General features: G+C 44.4%; 1 protein-coding gene and 1 long non-coding RNA gene across 3 annotated transcripts in view; one reads left to right on the top strand and one right to left on the bottom strand.

Moving 5' to 3' along the window:
* The window catches only part of LETM1 (leucine zipper and EF-hand containing transmembrane protein 1), a 59,342-nt gene that overhangs the window by 27,154 nt on the left and 19,552 nt on the right, over positions 1-12,636 (top strand). For both annotated transcript variants that reach the window (XM_019552919.1, XM_019552917.1), the window contains exons 4-8: positions 173-316; positions 1,364-1,501; positions 8,158-8,361; positions 8,855-8,974; positions 11,048-11,179. In XM_019552919.1, the coding sequence (XP_019408464.1) occupies positions 173-316; positions 1,364-1,501; positions 8,158-8,361; positions 8,855-8,974; positions 11,048-11,179 (738 nt within the window). The remainder of the gene's footprint in view (positions 1-172; positions 317-1,363; positions 1,502-8,157; positions 8,362-8,854; positions 8,975-11,047; positions 11,180-12,636) is intronic.
* Positions 11,988-12,636, bottom strand: part of LOC109322077 — a 10,180-nt gene continuing 9,531 nt past the window's right edge. The window contains exon 3 of the long non-coding RNA XR_002104304.1: positions 11,988-12,021. This is a non-coding gene — a long non-coding RNA (uncharacterized LOC109322077). The remainder of the gene's footprint in view (positions 12,022-12,636) is intronic.

Below are 12,636 nucleotides of genomic sequence, written 5' to 3'. Positions count from 1 at the left end.
AGTTAAAAAGGAAAACACTTACGAAAATAGCTTGAACTCCATCCTCTCCTGCCATTTCTGTTGTTTTAAACTTCCTTTTTCAAAATAAATGCATTTGCTAGTTTAAATATTAAGAAAAATGACTCATATGTACATTCTTGTTCTCTCTTAATGCATAACCTTTTTCTTCCAGTTCCTTCGGATATGTGCTGACCTCTTTCGCCTGGTCCCTTTCTTAGTCTTTCTTGTTGTTCCATTTATGGAGTTTCTGCTTCCGGTAGCCCTTAAGCTGTTTCCTAATATGCTTCCTTCAACTTTTGAGACAAAGTCTAAGAAGGTAAATTGCAATGTGGTATGGATTGGAAAGCCTATCAAATACTTTAAAGAAATTTGAGTTTTTAACCTGTTCTTTGGATGAAGTGTGTGTCCTGTTTAGTTTTTCAGCCAAAATAACTCAAAGAAACCTTTATAAGCAACTGTCATGTTATGGCTCTTGATCACAGAGTGCTAGCACTTTCAGGTTATGAAATGATAACTTCTTTTTCTTAAACACTTCTACTAGCTTATGCTAAGCAGGGAAAATGTTTTAGCATCCTGCCAGCTAGAATCCTATTTGTATGTCTGTGTTAAGCAACGTAGAGTGAGAATATCTCCAGTCTTTCAACTTTTGATTCAGGCTACCTTGGTTGTAGAGGGGTTCCTGGCCGTCTGGGAAAGGCAGATGGATGTGATACTAACCACATCACTGCCTGTGAGCCAATGATTAGAGAAATTGGCTGTCTTAACTATGCTAGCACTTACAAAGCTTTTATATTGTCATGTGAATTGATAATAGAATATTCTGAGGCAAGTTCTTTAAATCTTGAGAATAAATATCAGTAATTTTAGGGTAAAAATTCTTGTTACAGATTTCTTTAATTATTCATTAGAAGCTAGAAAATTCAGACTTTAGGTTAAGTTTGCAGGAAAATCCAATCTAGATATTATGGAAATTCACAATTGAGGGCTACCTTTCAGGTGTCCAGGGGGTGTGGAGGAATGCCTCTATCTTGTGTATGAGTTCAGGGAAGGACAAAATCTTGTGTTTCTCATTATAATATTGATTGAGTCTCCTTTGAGTCTCATTTGTTTGAGTTGCCAGTAACTTGGAATCAAGTAATACCACCACAGCTAGTATCACAACAATTTTTGCCCAGTCAGTTGCTCCCAAGTACTTTATAGGTGGTACTTATCTATCTGATATTTTGGTGAAAGTACAGCTAAGATACTCTGGTCTAGAGAAGCCTATGAAATGCCCTTCTGAATGGGTAGAGAGGGAGAAGGGAACCTTGGTGACCATACTTCTGGATGGGCTATTTTAAGGAAATGTGCTTGTATTTTACAGGAGGAGAGATTGAAGAAAGAACTGAGAGTAAAACTTGAATTGGCTAAATTTCTTCAGGACACCATTGAAGAGATGGCTTTGAAGAACAAGGCAGCCAAAGGGAATGTCACTAAGGATTTTTCTGCCTTCTTTCAAAAGGTAGAATAACTTGCTCTCTGTTTTTCTGAAAAGTAAATAGTTTGATATTTTAAATTTACTAATTAGCAATGTAAGTGGCAAATAAGATGGTTAACTCGTGGTGTAGTACTGACTGCTACCTATCACAGTCAGGTTTTCTTTATTGATTATGTTAGACTTCACATCTTTTTAGCATAATTATTACTTTATTCCCCTTCCCTCCTTTTTCCCCCCTTGTCCAATTTATACTTCAGCTTCCTAAAATCCCATTATCCCTATCTTTAGTATTCTGGATGACACTTCACTTTATCCCATGCATTTTAATTAATCTTAGTTCTTAAAAATAACATGGCTCTTCTCCAAGTCATTCTTTTTTTTTTGTGGTTAGTAAGTAGATGGAAATGCTTAGCTCAGCTGGTAGGGTGACTGGGCACAGACTGGAAGGGCTTGGGTTTGATCCTAGGTGGGGATGGTGGGTTTTCACTTATTGTTTTCTTTTCCAGCACGGCCCAGGAACTACCTGGGGTAAAGGCAGCTAATGTGTAGTGCTGACCACATCACCTGCTTGTGTTGAGATTAAGAAACAGTGGAGTCTGCCTCCACTGCCCCAGTGAACCTCACTGGCCTGTAAATGGGGTACCTTTACTTTCTAATAAACAGATTCTGATATCAGAGGCATTGTATGACTGGCATCTGAATGCATAACTGTTTTCATGTTTCTCTGGACATTGGGACTTCAGATAGGAAAGCTGAGAAGAGAAATGTAAATTCTTTTTTAGTCAACTTCCGAGAAGTTAGTTTTAGGCAGATAAGCTTACTAAAGTTTGGGGTGGTTGCTTTTGCCAAGTCTAGTCTGCAGTTAGTATAGCTATGCTGACAAAACTTATTAGTGTTACTTACCTTATATCAGCAAAAGAGTTCTTCTTTACATGATGCATCTATTACGACAAAAGAATAGTAATGCAGAAAGGTATGGTCTAGAGCTTTTCCCAGTGTAGAAAAGTATACATTTAAAAAAAAAAAAGGCAAACTCTAATTAATATTGCTACACTAATCAGAGATTTAAATGTAGATATGACCTTAGCATACTCTGAGTAAATGGACTTGTCCTGTGCTGGCTGTACAGGATAAATGATCTATGCAGTGCACATTTATTTCTATTGTGATAGTGCTCAGAGTTCCTAAGGGCTTCTGAGCATGTCCACAACCACCTAGCAATGTTGGAGCATGCACGCAGCCACCCATGCTCTGGCATTACCACAATTCCAGGCACCTCGCTTAATCCAAGTCCTGCGATGCTCCATACAAGGTGTTCCTTTATCTGTGTTACCTAACAGGCTAATCCAGAACGTGTGCCTAATAGACTCCTCACAAAATGTAATAGTCACCATGCCTGTCCTGCAAAATATGGCCATTGGAGGAGGAAATGACAGTTGTGGTGATGCCTCTTCATCCAGTGGTTAAGGCAATACCCATGCATGTGAGAAATGTGGGTTAAATTCTTCCTTTGCCTGAGAGGTTTGAAACCCACATCTCCACTCCTCACCACTAAGTTATGGGCTGTTCTGGGGGGAGGGGGAGCTATTGGCTCCTCATGTTGAAGCTGTTTCGGTTCATAATGGAATGGGGTGGGGAGGAGGAGTGCGTTGGGGACTGTAGTCTAGTGGTTAGGGCTACCCAGCAGGGGAGTTCCCATATGCTGCTCTGTTCATCCAGCTTCTTTGTTATTGGAAGATATACATCAGGGGTGGGCAGTTATTTTAGGCAGAGGGCCACTTACTGAATTTCAGCATGCCATTGAAGGCTGCATGACGGGCAGCCGGGGCAGATGTATATTAATTTTCTAAATTTTTTAGAGGCCCTGTGGGCCAGATAGAATGGCCTGATGGGCCATACATGGCCCATGGGCTGCATGTTGCCCACCCCTGATATACATGAAAGCCCTTCCCAGCACCAGGGGAATCCAGGCCACTTCCTGCCAGATGAGAGCCCATGTGCCTGAAGAGTTATGCTCTGTCTTTGTGCTTCTCTCTGTCCCAGTAAATCTTTTATATTCTACACACAGCTTTGGCAGGAGGGTTGCGAGTCCCCTGGCTCTAGAGTGACCTATAGCCTGGTGGTTAGGGCACTCTTGTGAGTGGGAGATGTGGGTTGGGACCCCTTCAGATCAAGAAAGGAATTATAAACTGAGTTTTCTGCAGCCTGAGTGATAACTGACAATGAGATATAGGAGAAAGGGGGGAATTGCTCATTATCTGCCCTGCTGGCTCCAGCTGTGTTTTGAGAGAAAGCTTAGGCACCCATTTTGAGGAGAACATAGTTTCATAGTTGGTAGGGTCAGAAGGGACCTGGGCAGATCATCAAGTCCAACCCCCTGCCATGGGCAGGAAAGAATGCTGGAGTCAAACAAGCCCGGTAAGGTGGCTGTCTAGTCTCCTTTTGAAGACCCTCAGGGTAGGAGCGAAGTTGGTTCCAGATCCTAGCTGCTCTGACTATGAAGTAGTATTCCAACTATGGCCTGACCAATGTTGCATTGAGGGGGAGGATCACCTCCTTGGACTTGCTTGTGATGCAGCTGTGGATGCATGACATGTTGCAGTTAGCCTTCCTGACTGTGTCCCCACGTTGGCAGCCCATATTCATCTTAGAGTCTATAATGGATTATCAACATTGAGGGTTGAGAATCCCCGAGCGAAGTGTCTAATCTTGGAGAGGGAGCAAGCTTCAGATCTGTGCCTACGCTCAGTTTCCTGTTACTTAGCGTAGCAACATCCTGCTTGATATACTGGCTTCTAGGATTTCCATACTGAGGCACCGGGTACAGTAGTGCCAACTCCTGCAAAACAACTGTGAGACTTCTGATTTCTAAGTCAAATTAACTCTAACTTATGATCTCTGGATAGAGAGATCAAATCTTGGGATTTTTTCTTCTGGTGCATGTAGAGAGCTCCATGCTAGCAAATCTGTGCAGGGGAAGGCGTGGGGGCAGAGGGAATGGGCGGGAGGTTGCAGATCAAGGCCCCCACAGTGAGGGAGGGAGTGGGGCTGGAATGAATGGGATCCTGGGGCGGATCATGCTGCTCATCCAGAGGTGTGGGGGAGGGGTGGGTGGCTCCCTGCCACTGCATGCACCCCTGGGGGAAGCCACGGTGGGGCGTGCCTCCTGTATTTGTGCCCAGGGTAGAGGTGGGCTGCGGGCTAGGGCTGCATGGTCTCCTGGCTTTGCCCTAGAAGCTGTGCACTGGCTGCGCCGCGTGTCCCCTGCCTACCTGGCGGTGTCACGGCAGAGCCCCAGCCCACAGCAGGCAGCCTGTCTCCACCTTGGGCACAAATCTGGGGGGCACATGCCCCTCATACCTCCCCCATGGGTACATGCAACAGCAGGGAGCCACACACCCCTCCACCACACCCCTAAGTAAGCCACCTGCGGCTCTGTTGCCACCTGTCTCTGTGCCTGCCCCTTGCTCCCAAGCTATAGCCCCTCCCCACCCCCCTTGGCTTGTGGGTTCCCCTCATTCCTGACACATTGCCCCTCATCCTACCAGGGCATGTGGGAACCCCCCTCCCCCCACACACACCCACAGCCCCCCCATTTTAACAATAGCATCTCATGATTTAGATTTCAAATCTTTTGATTTTTTTTTTAAGAGTTTGTCTCATGATTTTCGATAGGGTGTGGTTGGCAATACTGCAGATATCCTCTGCTTTGTGTAGGGCGTGTAAACATTCATCTTGGAGCTGTGGATTATACTGTGGGGAGTAGATGTTCAAGTTCCTTTTGGGTGTATGTGCCTAAGCCTCTCTCTGGCTCAGTTCCCCATGGAAAAATTTTGCTTTCCACCTCTCAGGGATTTTACGAGGCTAAGCGCACTACAGTTTTGGAAACTGCTCGCATATTCTGTTAATGGACCCAGGTAAGTATCTTGAATAGTGACATCACCAGTTATCAGTCTAACCAGTACCACATGTTAGCATTTTACACAGTCATTTACACCTTAAAGCTAATCCTTGTAACACTAGGGGCTAGAGAGGTATTTACTCATTGTATGAATGCTGGAAAATTAAGGCACGCTCCATGTTTTGTAGCCTCTGGGAAGTAAATGCACATTTTGACTTGTAGTTCCTCTAGCTGCAGGAGGGAGATGGAGTGCTCTCTTTCCTTTGACTTCAGTTGTGAGCTTCTATCTGCTACACAGAGGAGTCTGATAGAAAGCTCTGGCAGAGGGAAAGAAGAACTGTTATAGGCTGGGATGGGCGGTAGGAAGGAAGAAAGGGAGCAAGGAAAGTCTATTCTCTCTGAATAATTCCAGTTTCCAAATAATTCCAGCATCTTTTCTTGCTGGCCATAATTTTCTTAAGCAGCGAGAAATGTGTGACTTTGGGATTTCATTGTAGTCTCTGCTGGTCTAAAAAGCAGCTGTGAAACTCTTGTTTAAATTAAATTTGCTGCCTCTTGGCTGTTAAAAGAATAAGAAACAGAGTACTTGAGCTTTCTATCTACACACTGTGGGGAGGGGGAAGAGGAAATATTACTTTACATTTGAATAGCTAATTTTAAAACTCAGAGTTGGTTGACTTCTGTAGAAATTGATTAAGTAGACTTGCATATTCAGCAGGAAAAGGCACCCATTTAACCATCATGAATGGGCAAGATAAATCCTGCCTTTGCTATCACTTTCTGTGTGTGGGTGTGCGCTCACAACTATGGATTTGCCAATGTTTACTGTTTACTGGAGGACTTGTATCAAGGGGCTGCTGACAACTTTCTTTGCAGGGTGGATTTGGTGTAAATCATGATTCAAATCACTGTTTAGCAGGGCGGATTTCCTTTAAACATGATTTAAAATGATTTAATTGTTGTTTTCTACAAAAAGTGCATTATTGTTGTTTGACATCCTTTATTCGTTTAACTTTTTGAAACTGCACTTTTAGAGAAAGGTAAGGGTTTGACTGTGTGTATACAAATTTGCAGAGACACAATAGGACTGATGGGTGGTAGGACAATAGGACTGATGGATCAGGTCTGTTATTGTTCATCTCCATATACTGCTGTTAGCAAGGATGTTACCTCTGGAGACACAAATCCACAGTTTGAGAACTGAAGCTAAGCATCACAGAGATGCTTAATGGGATCTTCTAAACTGAGTACTAAGTCCCATTGTGTAGAGTGGTTTTCTTTAATCTTACCTTCCAAATTTGTGTGTGTGGTTTTTTTTTTTAATAAATGATTGTATGATTGGGGAAGGAGAAAACCCTTGGTCTCAAGTGGCAGCAGGGTGTATAAAATTCCAGATTTGCAACTGACTGACTCTGCAACAAAATACAGTAGTGCCAGTTATACTAATTTATACTAAATTTCTACTACTAAAGTGTTCCCTGAATAACTTGTCCAGATGAAATCTGAACTGATTTATTGGGAACTGCCAGCTGGATGTTTTAAATATGAAGTTAAACTTTTTATAATCTCATAGTGTCTTTTAATTCAAAAGGATTCCAAGTGTTTTCCTAAGCTCCTCTTCATACATGGGAATTATTTCAATTTAAGTGTAGCCACATGTACGTTTGAATGTGGCAACAGTATGTACACATAGTAGCAACTGTATGTATTATAGCATATTGCATCTATTATAAAATGGAAAAGCACAGGAAGTGAACTATAATACCACATTCAGTGGCAACTGTGTGGAGATTTTGGGTAGGTTAGGGGTGGGCAGTTATCTTGGCTGGAGGGCCACTTCAGGAATTTGGGTGAGCTGTTGCAGAGGGAGAGGGCTATTAGGCCCTAGGCCTGCCCACCCTGCACCCACCCACCAGGGGACGCTGGATGGAGCGGATGGGTGGGGTCTCCATGGAGACTGCCTGTGACTCCCACGGGCAGGGTGCCTTCAGCTGGGTGGATAGCATAGGGCCACAGGCAGGGGGGAGCAGTGTCTGGGAGCAGGACAAGAAGGGATTGGGGCTGGGATCATGGCGTGGTGGGTTGTGCCTGGGCTGGGCAAGGCCTTGGGACCTGCCACAAGCTGGATAAAATCCCTTGGTGGGCTGGATCTGGCCCATGGGCTGTATTTTGCCTACCCCAGGGAAAGGTAATCAGCCAAATTTGGCATTTGATGAGGGCCCCAAGGATGACAACATATTCGTTGTAAAAATGCGAAGCATCCTAACGGTCACAATTTTTTACTTTGATTTTATTGTCTTGAGCACTCTAGTGATCATTAATTTTTCTCTTTGATTTGTATTTAGTCAATAAAACAAGAACAGTTTTCATTGCTGCTTCCTGCAAAATACGTGTTTTCTTTGAGTACTCCTGCTTAAGGTCAAACATGATACTGCCTAGCTTGCAAGATCTGATTTAGGTCACCATTGAGGTTCGCAGGTTACACTGAAACAAGTAAAGACTTAATCCAGTGTTGCTTCTGCCATATTAATACCAGTCCACTCCCATTGCAAAATATAGGCTTCTTTTGCTGGAAACCAGGTATTTGTTAGGAAAGACAAAACTCTTCCTTGGTATTCAGAATGTTTTGAACTTTGACTTTCTTCTGACTCAGATCTCATTGTGTATTATCAGAAATGCCATGAAATATTTTACTGTGGAGCTCTTAACTACGTATTGTTAAAAATAGACATCTAACCATGAAACTTGTTTTGAGAAAATTGTTTTGTTTCTCTTGCAGATTCGAGAGACTGGTGAAAGACCTAGTAATGAGGAGATCTTACGGTTCTCTAAACTGTTTGAAGATGAGCTAACGCTGGACAATCTTACTAGGCCTCAGCTGGTCGCTCTCTGTAAACTCTTGGAACTTCAGTCAATTGGGACAAATAATTTTCTGCGCTTCCAGTTGACGATGAAGTTGAGAACCATAAAAGCTGATGACAAAGTAAGTCATGTTAAACCTGGTGTGAAAAATGCTTAGCACTATCACTACTGTAATATGCCAATGCTTTCTTTATGACCATCTACTTATATTGTAGATTAAAATAAAAAATTACAGTAATTCAGCAAGAAGTCTCAAGGCTTAAAAGTACACTTTAAATTTGGGGGAATAAACGCTGCCCCTCCTATTAAAAACAATGCAATGCATTCACTTAGAATGAGGATGAAAATAAAAGTCTAAACTTTCTCAGATCACATATCTGAAATATTATATTTATGAAAATTTGATTGCGCAGTTTGGAACGTTATGGTCATTCTTGAAAGCTGCAAGATATTGACCAACTCTTGTTTCAAGCACCAAGAGTTTTATCACAGCAGCCTCTAGTGGTCACCTTTAAAAAATCTAAATATTATGGCCATATACTACAGTATCTTGTGTTCTGTTAACTCTTAATTTGTTTGCTACACATGAATGCTTGTTTGTTTGACTTGTGTAGCTTATAGCTGAGGAAGGAGTTGATATCCTGACTGTTAAAGAACTGCAGGCAGCATGTCGAGCAAGAGGTATGAGAGCTCTTGGTGTAACAGAAGACCGTCTAAGGGAACAGCTTAAACAGGTATGTGACCTGCATGATCTAAGAAAGGCTGCTAGACTGGGAGTCAGGAGATCTGGGCTCTGGTACTGACTTTCACTGTTACCTTAAGCTAGTCATTTCACCTCTGTGCCTCTTTTTGCTCCAGCCTTTGTTTTGTCCACTCTAGTTCTTTGCTCATATAGCTGATGTAGGGATTTTATGGAAGGGAGGGGAGAGCATTTATATGATGCCAGCCACAAATGGACTTGAATCTTTATGGTCACTTGCAGAAGTACTTGCTGCTTTGAACTAGACATCAGATACATCTAGAATAAGTTTCTTAGCAGTGTTCTTAATCTTTTTAGAAACAAGAATATTTGCAGGGCCTGCATTGCCTATGAGCTTGGCTGCTTCTAAAATCAGTAGTTGCACATTTGAGTGCCTGTTAAGCTTACTACGCAGCCTCAATTTCCTGATTTATTCCTAAAGTTGGTGAATATTGTTTCATAGTGCTGCTTTGTACTGAATGGCAGTTGTTTAGTTCTGAACCATTAGGAAAAGTGGGAATGTCTTTCAGCTGGGTTTAAATCTTTGCTAGGGGTGTACTGATAACTATTTTTTGGCCAATACTGATGGCTGATTACTAACCAGCCAGATTGGCTGATATTGATCCGATAGTCTATATGCAGCTTGGAGAGCAGCATCTGGTCAATAAGTTTGTGGGGGGGAGGAGTGGAGATGGTGATTGAGGCCCCCATGGTGAGGGAGGGAGTGGGGCAGGCACTGCGCAGCCAGGGCAGGCCATGGGACGGAACCACAGGTGCCTTATCTGAGGGGCGGCTCCTGCCAATGCATGCACTCTGGGGGTGTATGCCCCCTGGATTTGTGTGGGGGGCGAGGATGGGCTGCCTGCTGCGGCTTCTTCCCAGCGGGGGAGCTGAGCTGGGGCTTTACTCGGGGTGGGAGGTGCTGGGAGATGGCGGGGATTACAAGGGGGGGGGCTCCACCCACCCTAAAATTCCCTGTAGCCCCCTTCCAGCGCTGCCATCACCCACCCTGAGCTCAGACCTGGCCCAGCTCCCACCTCCCCCTCCCCCCACCCAGGAAGAGGCCATCACAGCCCCTGGCCCTGAGCCCCCAGTGGGCAGCCTGCCCTCGCCCCACACAAAGATCTAAGGGCGCACATGCCCCCATGCCTCTCTTGGGGGTGTGTGCAGAGGTGGAAGCCACCTCCGCTCTCTCCCCTGTGCTGTCCAGACAAGCCATCTGCAGCTCCATCCAAAGCCCCGCCTTAGCTGGGCAGCACCTGCCCCTGCCCCATTACTTCCTTCACCACGGGGGCCTTGATCTGTCCCCCCTCCCTCCCCCCCTTGCTCCTTCTCTTCCCCCTGACAGACTTACCAGCTGGATGCTGCTCTCCAAGTTGCTGGCTGTATTCTTGGCCATGTGCAGGGTGTGGCTGCATGTACACGAAGGATTTACTGGTGACATTATCAGCCACATCCACATCGGCCAAAAAAAGCTGATTGCTGATAATGTCAATTTTCCTTTTATTGGCGCCAATACAATATGGACTGATGTATCAGTGCACCTCTAATCTTTGCCTACTGCTCTTGTTAAGTATTTGTTTTGTATGATACATTAATTTTTCATGCTACCCTGAAGAACAGGCTGACTGAGCCAAAAATGCATGTGGACTGAAACAAGTGCATATTTTTCAGTTGCGCTCCCCCCTTTTCCCCCCAAAGGGCTAGAAAGTTACCTTTTAATTCTGTTCTGTGAGGTTAATCTTAGTGGCATCTTATGTAATGGTATCACTTTTTTCTAAAAGAGCTGGGTAGAGACCTTTTCTAAGGGAATTGCATAGAGGTTTAGGGCAAAGCATTTTTCTCAAGGTTACGTTCTGCAGCTTGGGATATGTGTCACTGATTCTTTGCATTAACAGTGCCTTTTGGCTAAGGATCTCAGTTGTGTTTGTATGTCAGGCTTTTTGTGTTATGCGCACATATACATGTATTATATGCTCCATCTGTAAATTAAAAAGGAAGCTTCTATTTGTTGTGGGGTTTTCAGTGACACAAATGTAGCATTACTGCTTATCTTTTGAATTTACAGTGGCTAGATCTGCACCTGAATCAGGAAATCCCTACATCATTGCTTATTTTATCCAGAGCTATGTACCTTCCGGATACCCTTTCACCAGCTGATCAGCTCAAAACAACACTTCAGACACTACCAGAAAGTGTGGTAAGTTATGCTTTGTGTAACCAATAACCGTCTTTCAGAAAAACAGCTGAAAATACATCTTCTGTATATAAGCGTTAATTATACTAGCGCTATGTTTTAGCTTGTTATTGGCTCTGAGGTTGTCATAGATTTCATAGACTTTAGGGGTGGAAGGGACCTCGGAAGATCATCGAGTCCAGCCTCCTGCCCAAAGGACAGGAAGTCAGCTGAGGTCATAGGATCCCAGCAAGATAAGCATCCAATTTGCTCTTGAAGGTGTTCAGTGTAGGTGCTTGAACCACCTCCGATGGCAGGCTGTTCCAGACCTTGGGGGCTCGGACAGTAAAGAAATTCTTCCTTATGTCCAGCCTGAAATGGTCTCCCAGTAGTTTATTACCGTTCAACCTTGTCATCCCTTGGGGCGCTCTGGTGAACAAACATTCCCCCAGATCCTGGTGGTCACCCTGATAAACTTGTAGGTGGCCATCAGATCACCCCTGAGCCTGCATTTTTCCAGGCTAAAGAGCCCCATGGCTCTCAGCCTGTCATGGTAAGGTCTGTTTTCCGGACCTCTGATCATGCGCGTGGCTCTCCTCTGGACTCTCAAGCTTCTCCACATCCTTTTTGAATTGTTGAGCCCAAAACTGGACACAGTACTCTAGCTGAGGCCTCACCAAGGCCAAGTACAAGGAGAGAATGACTTCCCGGGATTTGCTTGAGACGCATCTATGGATGCAAGCCAGAGTTTTGGTCACTTTAGTAGCCGCAGCATCGCATTGGAGGCTCATGTTCATCTTGTGGTCACTGATGACCCTCAAGTCTCTTTCTTCCATAGTGCTAGCCAGTGTAGCACTGCCCAGCCTCTAAGGATGCTGCAGGTTTTTCTTCCCAAGGTGGAGAACCTTGGATTTTTCAGTGTTAAATGCCATCAGGTTCTCATCCGGCCATTTGCTGAGCCTGCCCAGGTCAGCCTGGATCACCTGCCTGTCTTCTGGCGTGGATGCTTTGCCCCTAAGTTTGGTGTCATCAGTGAACTTGGCCAGTCCGCTCCTGACTCCGATGTTCACATCATTAATGAGGATGTTGAACAATATGGGTCCAAGGACAGAGCCTTGGGGGACCCCACTGGTCTCAGGGCACCACGATGAGTGACTGCCATCAATTACTACCCTCTGGGTCCGACCACGGAGCCAGTTTCCCAGCCAGTGGAACCAATGGTGGATCCAAGGCCACAACTGGCCAGTTTTGCCACGAGGTGATCATGGGATACCAGATCGAAGGCTTTTTTGAAGTCAAGATATATGACATCAATCTCTTCTCTCTTGTCTAGGTGATAGGTCACCCAGTCGTAGAAGGAAATGAGATTGGTCAAGTAAGACCTACCCACAACAAACCCATGCTGGCTATCCCTTAGGGTGTTGGCGTCAGCCAGTCCATTAAGGATGGCCTCTTTAATAAACTTTTCTAAGATCTTCCCC

This window comes from Crocodylus porosus, unplaced genomic scaffold, assembly GCF_001723895.1.
Source record: "Crocodylus porosus isolate Cpor-Errol unplaced genomic scaffold, CroPor_comp1, whole genome shotgun sequence".
Classification (NCBI taxonomy): Eukaryota; Metazoa; Chordata; order Crocodylia; family Crocodylidae; genus Crocodylus; species Crocodylus porosus.
The sequence above is the reverse complement of the archived record's forward strand: the minus strand, read 5'-3'. Positions and strand labels throughout refer to the sequence as shown.